Below are 15588 nucleotides of genomic sequence, written 5' to 3' on the forward strand. Positions count from 1 at the left end.
GCTCAAAGATTGAAACTTAAATCAGAAATAGAACCAAGGGAGGAAATTAAAAGCCCAAAATAGCAAAGGGTCATCAAAGTAATTCTGCCAAGCAAGACTAGAAATTAATTTAGACCATTTCCATCTCTTGCAAATTGCCCAAAATGCCTTTTAATAGTCCCAAAAGAGATCAAGGTGCAAATGCCCTTTCATCTGCTCTATTCTGGAAACTAAAAAATTTGCTGGTTTGGGATCACTAGTCAAATATTTCATTTGCAACACTGTGATTAATAACTTTTGATGGACCTTTCCTTCATGCTTTTGTATCATTGTTTTTTGAAATAATTCAGATTTCTGAAATTCAAAGCACTTAGTGGTAAAGATTTTCCCAATTTGAGCATGTGTGGGTTGAAAGAAAAGCATAAAAATGTGCCTATCCTGCCCTGTAACCCTTTTTGTGGAATCTTTCTTGCTGGGTGTGATTAACATCTGACATATTCCGGTAAAAATTAGAAGACAACTCACAGACTGCCAATAGAATTATGTTCTAATATATGTTCTAACAGTCTTGAGTGTACTATATTTGCTAATATAGTACATAAAGTATTCTATGAAAAGAAAGGATTTTTCCCAATTGTTTCCAAGTCATAATTTGATTTGCAAGGCATTTAAGAAATTTCAATAAGTGATACCCATATATATATTTTTAGCACCTGATGCTCCTTATACTCACTGGAAGCAAACTGTCTTCTACTTGGAGGACTATTTAACTGTGAGACGAGGAGAAGAAATCTATGGGACTATATCCATGAAACCAAATGCAAAAAATGTGGTAAGTCAGCATCCCTGATCCTAATTCCACATCTTCTGATCACAAACCATGGCCAGCAATAAAGAAAATGCATAGGAGTAAAACAATGAGCGTGCTAAAGGCATTCATGTTTATTAGTAAGAGCTCCATCACAGCCTCGCCAAAGCTGATGACAGCAATGGTAAAGCAGTGCTAATGTTACAGAAGTCAGCCTGCAAGCAGGCTAGCATGGGAAGGGAGAAAGGATTCAGATACATCACTGAGTCAGCTGCCCTCTGCAATCAGCTTTACTCACATTTTGTGACGCAAGCAGGCAAGGGGTTTTTCACAGTGTCACTGAAATCAGTGGAAAGATCTCTTCTGCCAACACAGGGTGATCAAGAGTAAGTACTTCGGTTCCACATCTATGGGCACTGAGTAATTTGCCACTCAGTGCCCAAGGACAGTCCAGCAGGAAATTAGGTAACACATTTCAGAGGAATGATTGTATGAACTCACTGATTGAATGTACTTGAACTCACTAATTGAGTGAAAGGGTTGTTTAAAAATCGTGCCTTTCCATAGAAAATAGAGGTGCTTTATTTAAGACTAAAGCTAAAGCATGATGGACATCACACTACCATGACTGCTGAAAACTTCCTCAGTTTCCCTACTATGGGCTGAATCCCTCTAGTGCCTCTTTTAACTGGTAAGGAGACTGTGAGACATGGTCTGATAGACAACCTGTGGCTGGGTGGAACAAGACATGGCTATTATGGCTTCTGGGAGAAACACTGGACCATTTTCTGCCAAAAATCTTCAGCAGTATCTCTTCATTTTCTATTACAGTAAACAGTAGTTAAAATAACCTGTTATCCATCTACACAGTTGTAATTGTTGAAAAACTGCATTTGTTAACTGCAACAAATCTTAACATTTCATTTTCCTCCCTTTTTTCATTGCTTTTCTATTTTTATACCAAACACAGATTGAATATGGTAGTGTTGATACAGAGGGAGAAATAAACACAAAATAAACTTGGCATTAAAACAAACACATTCACCCCTGAGGCTACTTGCTGCAAGAGGAAAATAATCTGTTTCCCCACCCTTATGTTGTCCTAGGGTGACTGGAATATTTTCTTTTGGTTTGAATGTATCAGTTTTCAGTGAGGGGAAAAACGAATAAAAGACCTCAAATTTGTTTGCACAACAGTAAGCACCTGAATGCAGATTCGGGTGCTAAAATAAATGTGCTCCTGATAGTTGTCATAAGACAGAGAGACCACCTCAGTTCAAAAGGATTTGCTACTGCTTTGTTCTTCTGAAACATGAAGTTTTTCAAAAGCTTGCATAGACACAGCTTCTCTCTGTAGGGCTATGTAGTGCCTCTTCCCTAAAAACGTGTCATTATAAGATAAAAAATGACTATACAATGGGAAGTTTACTAGATCTATTCTGGAACAACCCCTAGTGAGAAAGCCCTTTAGCCTAAATTAAGAGCATCTCAATGGGAGATAAAAATATTGATAGGATACATATGATAACAGCATTTCAGAAGCTTCCTGAAGCAGGAAGTAACCAGGACATTAAATTCACCTCAGGAAGAGTATGGAAACCTGACCTAAGCACAGATTGTGTGGTGAAATGCTATTAAACATCTTACAGCCTGCTTTCTCAGTGTTAGCACCATTTAAAACCAGAAGAAGTTAGAAACCACCACAGGAATCTCTTGAATCTGCTGGTCTTTTCAACCCAAGCAATGATAACTGAATTAATACACTAAACTTATGGTCTTACTTACATGTTGCATTTAAATCTTTTTACAGCGTGACCTGGATTTCACAGTAGACTTGGATTTTAAAGGACAGCTATGTGAAATGTCAGTATCTAATGACTACAAAATGCGTTAGCAAGAAACCTCTCAGAGAGATGAAAAGGAGAATTTTATCAAGTCTTGAACTGCTGAGCTTCAAGCTAGGAACAACTGATCACAAGATTATTGTATTAAATACTAGAATGTTTACTCTGATGGAGGGTGGTAACCTGATCTTTCTTGCAGATAGTACAGGGGGCTGGGATCCCACTGTGAATGTACAGTATACAGAACTGTAGCTTTTGTTAAACATAGGAAAAAAAAAATAAGCAACAGTCTTGAGTGTTCTGGTTAACTTTAGGATGGCAGAAGATGCATATACAAATTGTATTACTTACTGTGAATTTCTGGTTCTTCCAAGCTTTGCATGTTAAAGATGATTAGGGCAGTTTTCTCACTATGAAAGACTACTACAGCACATTACTGTGATAGTATTACTGGACTTATATTCAATATAAATGAATATATATATTGTACATGAAGAAAAAAAAAGTCATTTCATAATAGGAATTTGTTTTGTGATTATTTAATTCTCATTACGCAGTTATGGAAAGATAATGATGTTACCTCTGGCGCTACTCTAGGCAGTGATATATTCCATTAACTGTCCAATGTTATAGCTTTGGTAAATATTCCATGCAAAGTGTAGATAAGAGCTGGGCATTTACAGGAAGTTCAACAACTATATTTTTGAATGTCCTCTGAAAATGTGGACCATTAGTTTTGAAATTCACCTTTACAAAGGATGAATTGTAAAGGATGTCTGTCAGAGCTTTAAAAAACATTAGCTTTTTATCCTTGAAAATATTCTGTGGTGAGTTTTTATAGCTGGATTTTGCATGAGACTTTCAGAAATCAGACACCTAGTATTTAAATGTGCTGAATGCAAAGTCTCTGAAATGGTGGAAAATTCATGCTTCTTGGCCATGCCATATTTCAGTTCTTTGCAAAACTCTTGATAAAAAATAATTTTAAAAAAATAGGAATTCGTGTTACCTTTTGGTGATGTTTTAGATAAGTTTTAAATTGCAAATACTATTCTCAAGAGTGCAGTAATTTGCAGGAGTAAGTTAATGTCTTTAAAAAAAAAAATGTCAATGGCTTCTGATATTACTAAGATGTCTGTAGCTTTCCCATCCCCTTGAGTCCCTTGTTTTTCGTACCAAATCTCCTGCTTATTGTTAAAATATTAAGTGCTTATAATTCCTCATATGTATGCATCAGGTCTTTTTACTATATGAATGTGGGCCATTTAATCACATGTAATTCATCAACAACTGCATCACCAGTCCTATCGACACATTTTCCGGTCCGTCTGGCATTAGGCACTAAATCATGTTCTATCTTGTACTGGATAAGATTGACTAGTTTTTTGCCTAAAAATATTTTTAATCACCTGCAAATAAAGCATACTTGAAGATGTATTTTGCTAGTATTTGTCAACTTCTCCCTTTTTAGAAACCTGTTTCTATTGATTTTCCCTCCACAGAAACTGTACAGTGCCTCCATTTTCTTATGGTTTAAAGAATATGATCTGGGGATTTTATCAAATGGTATCTATGTAGAGTGAAATTAAACTGTAATTCAACAGTAAAAGATACTATTTGCAATTTAGTTCATCACTGTTGTTTTAAAGCTTCTTTCATATTTTTTGGATTGAGGATGAACAACTTACCTTACAAAATCGAGTTTATCTGTGAAATATTGCTGTCATTTTCAGAGAATGAGTTCAGCTATTCTTTCAGTAATGGACTGGAAAAAAAACATCTAAAAGTCCCTTTCTAGTAACACTCCTGTGATTCTAGGAATTTAAGGTAAGGAAATCTACCATAGTTTTTCTCAGGCCATCCAGTTATATAAAAATCCACTCAAACAATGTTTTCATCTTCTTCTTTGCCACTAATCACTTACATGACTATTACTGAAAGAGGACTCTTACTTTGTTTGCCTAAATTATACTTTGAAAGCATTTCAAACCGTCCACTTCTCTAGCCCACAATGTGAATATTTAATAACTTTAATATTAAAAGAATAACAAAGAAGGGTGAAGAAATTCTCATACCTTATTTAAAACAAAAAAAAAGATAAATAAAAAAAATTTTAAAAAAAGGGGGAAAAATATTCCCAAGGGTCTTTACGGAGAATGTTTCATTTTTGCCTGACAGACAGCACTGGTCAAGAAGCAGCAAAAATACCCAACTTGATCAGAACAGCTCATTAACCAATTTGAGTATTTAAGAACTGCTGTGCATCGATTGCCCTTTCTGCCTTATCTTTCAGCTGTTGATAGAGAAGTGCTGGTCTCTCTTCAATAGTGGCCACCTTGCCTTAGAACTTGAAGTGCCCATTCACTTCAGTGTTGCAGGATTACATCCTGACTGATACTGTTAATGGCACAGTTCTGAGATGGTCACCATACCTCAGGCACATTCCATCCTGGAAAATTAGCTTGTGCTTTTCTTTACATCAAAAAAAAAAATCATGTATTTCTCCATGACAGAAAGAACTGAGAGTGCCTACCCGAGTGCCTTCAAATCACAGTGATCAAAAAGCAAATGCAGGCTTGCAAGGCCATTAGAGCTGTTACCTACCACCAAGGTTTTGAAAGCACAGGTGAGTTTGGCATGCATAGCACCGGTTAGGTCAGCATTAGTGAAACAGGTATGCAAAGATCTTGCAGGTCAGGTGCAATCAGCTACAAGCCTTTCCTCAGCAATCCAAGTCCAGGTAACTACCACAGAGTCTGAGCCCCATTTTCTCAAGGCTTTAATAAGAAGGTCTCTTGTGGACTCCAGGACTGAACCCAAGCCACTGATTTTCAAAGCTTTGCATTAAAATATAATGACAAAATGACAGCTGAGAGCTGAAACAGACACATGTTTAAAAGATTTAATTCCCTTCCCACAGACAGGAAAAGCAGATCATGAGCTGAGGACAGAGCATGAGAAAGAAACAGAAATACAGTATTTACACAAAAGACTGTCCCTGATGAGTAACAGCACCAGAGAAAAGAGAAAGCAGGTCGCTTCTGCCTTGACTCTGATCTTAAGGCAGAAGTATTAAAGCGCTCCTCAGGGATTGTTCTGTCACTTGAAACAAAAAGGAGCATTCAAAAAAAGCTCCATGCTGAGCATGCCTCTAAAAGGCACGGTGGGCAATTCACACCTGCAGTGCTTGACAGGATTAAGGAAGTAGTCCCTAGTGTTAGGGGGGCCACTGTATTCCCGAGGTTCTCTAAAGAGCATCATAGTATGGCTCTATGCTCTTAAGAGCTTCTTATTCCCAGCACCAAGTAACCCTTGCCAGATGTCAATAGTTTCAGGATTGGGTTTTGCAGGGGTTGTTCTGGGGACCTCTCTATGTGCAAAATTGGGGGTTTACAGCCTTTTAATACTGTCTTAGACTTCTAATAAGAGTTAAAACTGTCCAAAATGGGAACAAGAATATTACCCAAGGTGGTAATATTTACCCAGTAATACCCAAGACATGTTTTTACCACAGTGCTAATTTGAAAAACCTTCTCAGAGATAATTTCTAAGAGGATTTGTTTTAAATTTAATATTAATTCAGAAATTTATTTGACATGTACAGATTTGATTATAGATAACTTCATTCACTTTGAAGGTAAGTTTATAAAGGATACATGGTATTCTATGTAAATAATGAAGACTAAGTCCCTGCTTTAGGAAGATTAGAAAGTACAGGGCTGACCTGCTGGGGAGCAGCTCTTCAGAGAAGGATCTGAAGATGCTGGTGGACAACAAGCTGTCCCTGAGCCAGAGGTGTGTCCTTGAGGCCAAGAAGGTCAATAATATCCGGGGTGCCTTAGGAAGAACATTGTCAACAGTATGAAGGAGGTGATCTTGCCCCTCCACTCAGTCCTGGTAAACTCAATCTGGAGTGCTGTGTCCAGTTCTGGGCTTCACAGAAACATGGAGTTCTTGGAGTGCGTCCAGCAGAGGGGAATGAGGATGATGGGGGCAGGAGCATCTCTCTTAGGAGAAAAGGCTGAGGGAGCTGGGCCTGCTCAGCCTCAAGAAGAGATGTCTGAGAGGGGGTCTCGTCAATGTCTGTAAGCACCTTAAGGGGGAGTGCCAAGAGAATGAGCCCAGACTCTTCTCAGTGGTGCCAACCAACAGGACAAGAGGCAAAGGGCAGAAACTGATGCACGGGAAGTTCCACGTGAGACTGTCACTTGGTTTGCTCAGCCTAGAGGAGATTGAAGGGAGACCTCATTGTGATCTTTAGCATCCTCACAGGGAGAAGCAAAGGAGAAATTACTGATCTTTGCATCCTTGCAACCAGCAGCAGGACTCAAGGAAACAGCATGCAGCTGAGTCAGGGGAGGTTTAGGTTGGATATCAGGAAAAGGTTTTTCACTCAGAGGGTGGCTGGGCACTGGAACAGCCTCTCTAGGGAAGTGGTCGCAGCACCAAGCCTGACAGAGTTCATGAAATGTTACTCTCGGGCAAATGGTATGACTCTTGGGGCTGTGCTGCGCAGGGCCAATAGTTGGACTCAATGATCCTTATGGCTCCCTTCCACTTCAGGATATTCTATGATTTCATGAGGAAGAACTTCACTGTGCAGGGGGCCAAGCACAGGAACAGCCTGGCCAAAGAGGTTCTGCAATCTCCTCCCCTGGAAATATTTAAAAATCACTTGGAAACTAATCCTGAGTAATGGATTCTAAGGGACCCTGCTTGAGCAGGGGTTTAGACTACATGACCTCCAGTGGTCCTTTCCAAAACTAACCATTCAGGGATTCTTTGATTTCCAAGAACAAAGACTCTCCCCAGGCTCTCTGTGCAGCTGTTCCAATGTTGTAATAATCTCGCAGGGACACTTAATGTTCAGCTGAATTTCTCTTGTTTTAACCAAGGACTGTTGGTTCTTGTCATTTTACTATTTTCCCCCGAGAAAAGCCTGGCTCTCTTTTCACTGTAACTCTCCATTAGGCACAGGAAGATACAATTAGTTCTCACCTTAGTCCCCTCAGGGTAACTCCCCTCTTCCCTACACACTCCATGATTGCATCCTAGCCTAATATGAATCACACCTCCTATCCACCTGCAATCCCTCCTCCTCCATTTTTCCCCCAGCAGTCTATGTTGCTGCTGCTACACTGTGCTTAACAAATGCATCTAAGGGTTTTGCAACAAACATAATCCCAAGGACCACTATTTAAAAGAGATCTTCAGTTTTCTTATTGTGCTGTGCTGGTGCCATGGAGGACACATTTTATGAGCAATTCTTATTGGCTTATAAGGTCTAAATGTATGCCAGTGCATCTGCCTAGTTGGAATAAACAACTAAGCCAGGTGATTTCTTTTTCAATAGTATGAAGCATTAACAGACTAGTTCCAACTGGAAAAGGGGAGGCTTTCACCTTTTTTTGAAACATTTCTTTCAACATTTCTCAGAGATCATCATAGATCTTAATCTGCTAAGCACATGTGGGATCATATAGAAGACAAATCCTTTAGATGGCATCTAAGCTTCCTAGAAATTAAGTGTGAATTAACAGCACCTACAAATCTTTGTAAAAAGCAACTAAAGAAATAAACCTGATGCTTCAGATCTGATATAACAATATGTTTAGAGTAAAGAGAACATGAATCATCAGCTAGAGATTTCCCAGAAAACTGGTGTTTCTGCACAGTATGATGACTGGGGTGAACCAGGGCAGTATACGCCTACAGGGAACAAGAGTGTTCCCTGAAAATAGCTGCTGCTTCTGGGGAAAGGCACAAAAAAGGTAAAAGATGTGTTCTACACAGTCGAGACAGAGAAAGAAGCAGACCACTGCTCACAGATGACTGCTAAAGCAGACCACCTGTCTCTTAGACAAAAAAAAAAATTCTTCTAGGGTCCAGACACAACTGACAAGAAAGAAAAAAGATTTTTATTTTCTCAAAATTTTTGAAATCTCTGCTGTTCTCTTTGCATGTTTTTCAGGCTCTACGGGTACCAACACAATTTCCCTGACTCCCTTCCCTTTATCTTTTCTTTGTATGTTTGATATTTTTCTCATTTTTGAGTGGAAACCAACAATGGAGACTTGTGATGATGCAAACAACATGAAGATACAGTTAGCTTTATAGTTAGGAAAGCTTGGGGAGATACTATAGTGTGATTATGAAACAGAAAGAAACCATGTTACCTTTGAGATAACAACTGCAGCACAAAATCAGTCTTACATCCTCAAACAACACACAGGTTTGGGCTACAATCCAAGTCATTCCTCTGAATCATCAAGTGTGGTCTTTTAGAAGGACAGCAATCAGCAAGATCAAGCCTGAGCTGACCCCTAAGTCTTCATGTGGAAAACAGAACGTCCTCTTTTGCAGCTTGGTTCTGTGCTTTTGTGTCCAGCCACTTCCCATTTACATAAAGGAACCATCAGCATTTCCAGTACAACACAGCCCTAGAACCAGAAATGGACCCCTGTGTTAAGGTCACAACAGGATTTAATCACAAACCATACTCGCCCTACCATTTTGATGCAGGAATATGAACTGGCAGCCCAGAAAGGCGTGTGTAACTCATTAACAGTGACTTGCAATGCCAATCAGTTAGCTGAAGCACTTTATCACCATTGTGGCATATTTTTCACTTTTATTGGCATAACAAATCAATGTCATTAGCTAATGAGATATGATTAAAGCAAATATAATTGCTATTATCAGCACCGAGGGACTATCTCAGAAAAAAAAAATCTCATTATTTTGCTCCCTTTCCTATGGGGTGAGTGTAGATAGCAAGAAACGTAAGTGCTGTGCAAAGCTGAAGCAGGAGCCTGTGATGGATAACATTTGTACGTCAAGTAGCCAACGACAAAACAGAACACATAATGACAATACATTCTGAGCTGTGAATTGAGGGTATGAAAGCAGCAGAATTCAAAAAGTGAAGGTATCCTTTACCAGTAAAGATGTGGAGGTAACTGAGAAAAGAACTTAAGAAAATAATTGGAAAACTCTCAGAAGACTGGGTAAATTGTCCTGACACAACCCACTAACAAAAGTAGTGAAGACAAGAAGGTCTAACATTTTCTGGGAGAAATTTCCATTTGAATACTGTTGCTAAATTATACCATTAGGTAGGAATTCTGTTAAGCAGCAGGATGTCTACTCTCCATCTGGGCAAATTCCTAGACCCTTGCAACCTAATGTTCATGGGTCCAAATGCAAAATTCACTTTTGCTTGCCAGAACACTGACACCATGTTATGTTCTTCCCATTCTTGTTCCTTCAACAGTACTGGGATAATATGTTGTTTCTTTTCCTTCATCTTGAGACATTTCTAGCTTGTACTTTGGTGATATGTAGGATTCCCCTTGTGGAATCTGCTTATAAACCAAAACCAGACCTTTCTCGAACATGTCTACTAAGCTGTCCCCATCTCCTACTTGCCTGTGTGTCATGTGTCCTTCTTGCTACAGTCCACTCATGTAAATGCCTGTGACAGCAAGGATAAATCTAGTTGGCCTGGAGATACTGCCAGTCCCACAAAACATTAAACATTTATAGACAGCTAGAATTGAGGAAGACAGAAAGTACCAGTGTGATTTACCACTCTCTTGAAAACATCCAACCCCATTGCTGAAGCAAGACAAGCTGGAACAGGTTGCCTAGGACCACTTACAGTGAGGTTTGGGATATCTTCAAGGATGGATACTCCACAACTTCTCTGGGAAAACTAGTCCAGTGTTTGAGAACTTCCACAGGAAAAAAGAAAATATAATTTCTTGTGTTCAGATGGAATATCATGTGTTTCAATTTGTGCCTGTAGCCTCTTCTACAGCAGTCACAGGATACTCCAGAGAAGAGTCTGGCTCCCTTCTTTTCATTCCCAAAGTTCATCAAGTATTTACCTTTACTGAAAAGATCCCTCTTGAGCTTTCTCTCCTTTAAGCCCCCTGGGCCCAGTCATTCAGCTGGTCTTCAGAGCAGTTTCCTGTCCAACTGTCTAACACTTTGTCATCTTGTCAGTGAGGATGTTATGGGAGAGTGTCAAAAGCCTTACTAAAGCTGAGTTAAACAACATCCATGAATCTCTTCTCATCCATCAAGCTAGACATTTCACTGTGGAAACTATCAGCTTCATTATGCACAATTTCCCCACTGTCATTCCATGCTGATTATTCCTGATCACCCTTTTGTCCTTCATGTATCACAGAATGGCTTCCAGGACTAGTTGTACATCACCTTCCCAGGCACTGTAAGGCTCATTGCTGTCTGGACCCTTCTTCTTACCCTTCTGGAAGACAGGACAGACATTTGCTCTTTAGAGATGTCTTGCACCACAGAGCGCTTTCATAACACCCTTAAATGCTCTGTTGCAGGTGTTGTGGTGATCTTAAATTAACTGCTCAGCTTTAATGTTGGTACCCAAAGCAGACATTCAAAACAGTCTGCTTAACTAAAATGGTATTTGTTTGGGGATTTTTCCATCTGTACCACCAAAATGTAGGTTGTAAGGAAACCTTGGAAATTTTTAGTCCAAGCAGAAATGTCCTCAAAGCTGTGTCAAATCACTGTTTTGAAAACTTCCAAAAATGGGGACTTTGTAAGTTATCAGCAAATTGGGTACAAATCCTCTTCACAATAAACCATGCCTAGCTTATTTAGCATTACATTTTGAAACCTGCCAGAAGTTAATTTTTAATCATTTGATAGATGTCTGTATTTGTGAATGACTTCACTTTCTTGACCAATGGCACCCTACAGAAATCTAGCTCTACCATGTTTGCACAGCTGCACTGTCTGCACAGCAATGACAGAAAGGTACATTTAGCTACTGTTCTACACAAGAATCATGTCAGCAAGGAACAAACATTAAACAAAAAATTCACTATTTAATCATTTGAGCAGCACTTGACTGCTGTGCAGCATTCCCTGCATGGGACAAGCCAAGAGCAAGCAGCATTTTACCTGAGTTTAGAATTCCTTGCACAGCCTCCCCTGGGGCTTCTAATGACACAAATTATTTCAGTGTAAAAGGTGACTCTACAGAGGGTTACAAATAAAAATGCTTATAGCATACCTGTAGAAAGTTTCACTCCTATCATCCGTCTTTCTGACAGAAATGTCATTTAATGCAAATCAGTTTCTCTGTCAGAATAGTACTTAAAGAAGTCCTGTCACTGAGAAACTGCATTAGTGATTTATGCCTCATTTCAGAGGGATGAGCAACAGCCTTATTACAGCTTCATAATATAAATCCATACAATACAGGGTTGCTATGACAACTGATGAGCCTTAATAGCCTAGATTCAAAGGACCTTGTTCAAAGCTGTCAAGTAGTGCAGTTCAATGCAGTTCAGTCATTTGCACCTGTAAGAACTGAGAGAAGGCCATGCAGAAACTGAGGGTTCACTCAGGCTCTCAAGGGAGGCATCTGAGCTGAGAGCCTTCCTTACCTCTGAGCTATGCACTGCTAGTCCTGAGGCTTTCCAGCCCCCATCACAGGTATCCAAACTGGTGTTTGGCTGCAGCAATACTGAGCTCCCGAGGCTGCCTGAGAAACATGGTTCACAGCCAGTTCCATTTATTAATATTTAAAGACGAGGTTCAAAAGAGGTAAGACAATTAAACACCTTCTTGGTGCTCAAAAAGGGCTGCCCACCCCTCTAAACCTCTTTCTCAAAACTGTGATCTTAGCTGTGTTTTCCGCCCATATCCTCCCACTAACTGTGGTATTTGTCAGATTTCGCTGGGCTAGTTCAGCTCACTAACACAGGAGAGAATTCTGTCTTTTTCTTCTTTTCTCTATTATTTTTATTCCCTTGAGATACTGCCAAGGCCTAAAATGGCTTGTTGCAGGGTTCTAACAACTTGTAAAAGGTAAAATGGAGGAGTAATGACTGGCAGGAATGGAGAGCTGCAAACCTACCCAGTGGTCTACCCTCTGAAAACAGCAGCACCTGAGCTTTAGCAACAGCTATTCAGTCACAGCAATATTCATATTCCCAGATCATAGACTTGATCTGCTCTGAAAAGGTAAGATTTAAGTGTAGTGCTGCAGCAGCACTGAATCCTGCAAATAGGCAGACTGATTTTCCAAAGCTGATAATACTCAGTTTACAAACGAGGTCATTAAGAAGACAGAAAAAAAAAAAATTAAGCTGGATACAGTGACACAAGACCTAAAAAAGCATGTTATGTATGCTCTGAGCAAAAGAGCACGGCTCTCACAAGGTGAGGCAAAGATGGCACAAGACAGAATGCCAGGCACAACACGGTATGTCATAGAGGGATGGTAGCTGTGGCTGCTGCTCTTCACTGCTGCAAGCCCAGCCAAAACCTGAGCTGGGTATGTACTGCTAAGGTACAGATGCATACACAACACACTAATGTCATCAGCCACACAAAACTCAGCAGGGTCTTCACTGATCATTACCCAGACACTCAAACAGCACCTCAAATAATGGGAGTGCTTGAGTAAGATTCAGAGCCACATAATGTTTTACTCAAATGTCTCAGTTCCACAGGATTCCCTGCTCCCTTCCTGTTCAACCCATGAGAACCAGACATTTCCAGTGAGAAAGCTCCTCTGAATCTGGTTTTTTTTTGTAATGACTGTTGTGCTCAGGAGAAGCTTGTGGCAGAAAAGGCACTGACAACTGCAGAAGCTAAACACAGCTGTCCAATATAGCTGGACTTGCTTGAAACACTTTCCTCTTCAGTGTTTGAAAGGAAATAAGCAATGCTTATCTGACTAATCCAATGTCCTTCAAATTCTAGTACATTTGGAAGGATTCAGTGTCACTGCATACAATATTTCAGATTAGTAATAGAAATGAACTTTTATACATGCCCTGTAAAGTTAACCTACTGGGTTTTTTTACACCTTGAGAAGCCTATTTTCATCAGACAATGACCAGGTGCCTTTTAATAGCTTCATACTAAAAGAACTTCAGTTGTTTGATGTGTGAACAGGCCAAAGTGCTCAACTCTCTTCTTTTTCCAGAAGTGTATGTGAGTGCTATTGCAATTCCTCTAACTTCAATAATCAAAAAAGACCCATTATTTATATAACAGCTGTGGATGAATTCAGGAAGTTGCCACTGATGAGCTTTATGAGCATGTTTCTGCTTTCTAAAACAAGCTTCCACTTGTGCAGATGATAAAGTGGATTTATTTCAAAATGATCTCACATGGTAGAAAATTCTGCCAATATACGGATGCTGCAAACAAAAATGGTCCCAAGTTGGGAAATTTTACTTGAGCTAATTTACTACCCAAGTACACAAATCTTTTATCAATGATTGAGGTTCTGGGGAAGGAAAAGGAGTGTAAACCATTAGACATATGTATTTATTCACATTCTTTCTCTCTTCTGCTCCTGAGTTTCAGCTTCCTTTTTTTTCACTATGAAGTCAAGAAGTCAAATCAGTCTGTGAGAATTTGTCCAGGGAGCGAACAGGCAGCACAGGAAGTTGTGGGGCTGTGTGTAATGCTTTCTGCCACCCCAAATAATATGGTTCCAGCCATTCAATCCCAATGCTCCCAGTTGTCCTGTTCCTCATTTGTCCCTGCTCCAGTATGGGGTGTGACCACTGACTGCAGTTCTTTCAGAGGCAAACTTGCTTCAGGGTGGTCTGTGGAGCATTCCCATTTTAACAGCTGCAGATCACTCCTTAAATCTGGTATGTGAGGAGGTGCTGTACACTTCTCTCAGGGAGGTTATACCGTGCAATGATTTTTTCCACTGTTGTGCCATTCACATCTGGGCAGGCTGGAACCTGTTTTGACTGGCACACAGTAATTCATGGACATTCACTTCCAAAGGGTTAGGAGCACTCTGTTACATCCATGCAAATGGCCTTTGTACTGTGCATATCCAGAGATCTGTCAGTACTGGGTACCTGACCAGGCAGAGATAAATTTCTCCCAATGGAGAACTGAAATGGAAAAATGGGGGGGGGGGGGGGGGGGAAAGAAAAGAGGAAAAGGAAGTTTCACTTTTGTTAAGCCAGTATTAACTTTCTGAAGAGCTGAGAAAAATACTGCCAGGAGGTATAAATCCTCCTGGAGAGTAAGAAGACAGCAACCCAGCAATACAGTTAGCATCAAGGAAGGTGGGAACCTGGCAATTCCCACACCAGTCTGATGACCAGCTGGACAGCAGAATCTGTCCAGGAGTAGAGCCTTGTAGCATGTTATTCATACCTTCTTCAGTGAGCATGAGTCCACCCGTAACTGCTGTTTGTTCAGGTGTGCCAACAGGTGAATAAGCCCTCACCTGAGGTTTAGATAACCAAACAGACCATGAGAAATCCTGGACATGACACAAGCAACTCTGAACACTGCAAATAACAGAGTGAAAAGCTGAAAGTTGTTACAAACAGCACTGTGTGCCATGCCTGGACTTCCAAGGTGGACAGGGGGGGAGTTACACAGTAACCTCACAAATAATTGCAGGGGAATATTTGGGACTCTTTTGGGAGTGGAAATTTGCAAGGTCAGCACCACCTCAGTAACTGTATCAACAACAACACATAAAGTCAAGGTGACAGGAAATGGCAGAAGAAATAGATACGTGAGTACAGATGTAGAAAACCTGGGACTAACAGGGAAAAGGCAACTAGGAACAAGTTGTTTCTTAGGGATATGAAGGACAGAGAAAGGGAGGGGTCAGGGTAGGTGGAATAAGAATAAGCGTGGGAAAAAATCAAGAGAAGGTAGAATAAAAGGGACCAGTTGTATGTGGGCAAGCTGCTGGTCAGAATTTATCTGAATGAGCCTTGTGCCCCATAGCTGCAGGACATTCAGTCTTTTCATTAAACCTGATTTACTGCTTGATCCTGGGGAGAGGTGTAGGGCAGAGTGGGAGAAAAAGAGCACTGCAAGTCACAGGAGTTGTTTACACACACGTTTCCATCAGCAAACTTCAGTCTTGATCTGTTGGAAAGGAAGAAGAGGATTAGGTTATCTGTG

The 15588-nt window shown here is 40.2% G+C and overlaps 2 protein-coding genes across 2 annotated transcripts in view; one reads left to right on the forward strand and one right to left on the reverse strand.

Annotated features, from left to right (window-relative positions):
- PRMT8 (protein arginine methyltransferase 8) overlaps positions 1-4068 on the forward strand; it is a 57012-nt gene extending 52944 nt beyond the window's left edge. The window contains exons 10-11 of the mRNA XM_059838307.1: positions 690-811; positions 2598-4068. Coding sequence (XP_059694290.1) covers positions 690-811; positions 2598-2681 — 206 coding nt within the window. The 3' untranslated portion in view covers positions 2682-4068. The remainder of the gene's footprint in view (positions 1-689; positions 812-2597) is intronic.
- Positions 4069-13763: 9695 nt separating this feature from the next.
- The window catches only part of CRACR2A (calcium release activated channel regulator 2A), a 56818-nt gene continuing 54993 nt past the window's right edge, over positions 13764-15588 (reverse strand). The window contains exons 19-20 of the transcript XR_009485306.1: positions 14821-15552; positions 13764-14552 (exon numbers count right to left, since the gene is read on the reverse strand). The gene's annotated coding sequence lies outside the window, so the exon portion shown is untranslated. The remainder of the gene's footprint in view (positions 14553-14820; positions 15553-15588) is intronic.

This window comes from Haemorhous mexicanus, chromosome 2, assembly GCF_027477595.1.
Source record: "Haemorhous mexicanus isolate bHaeMex1 chromosome 2, bHaeMex1.pri, whole genome shotgun sequence".
Lineage (NCBI taxonomy): Eukaryota > Metazoa > Chordata > Aves > Passeriformes > Fringillidae > Haemorhous > Haemorhous mexicanus.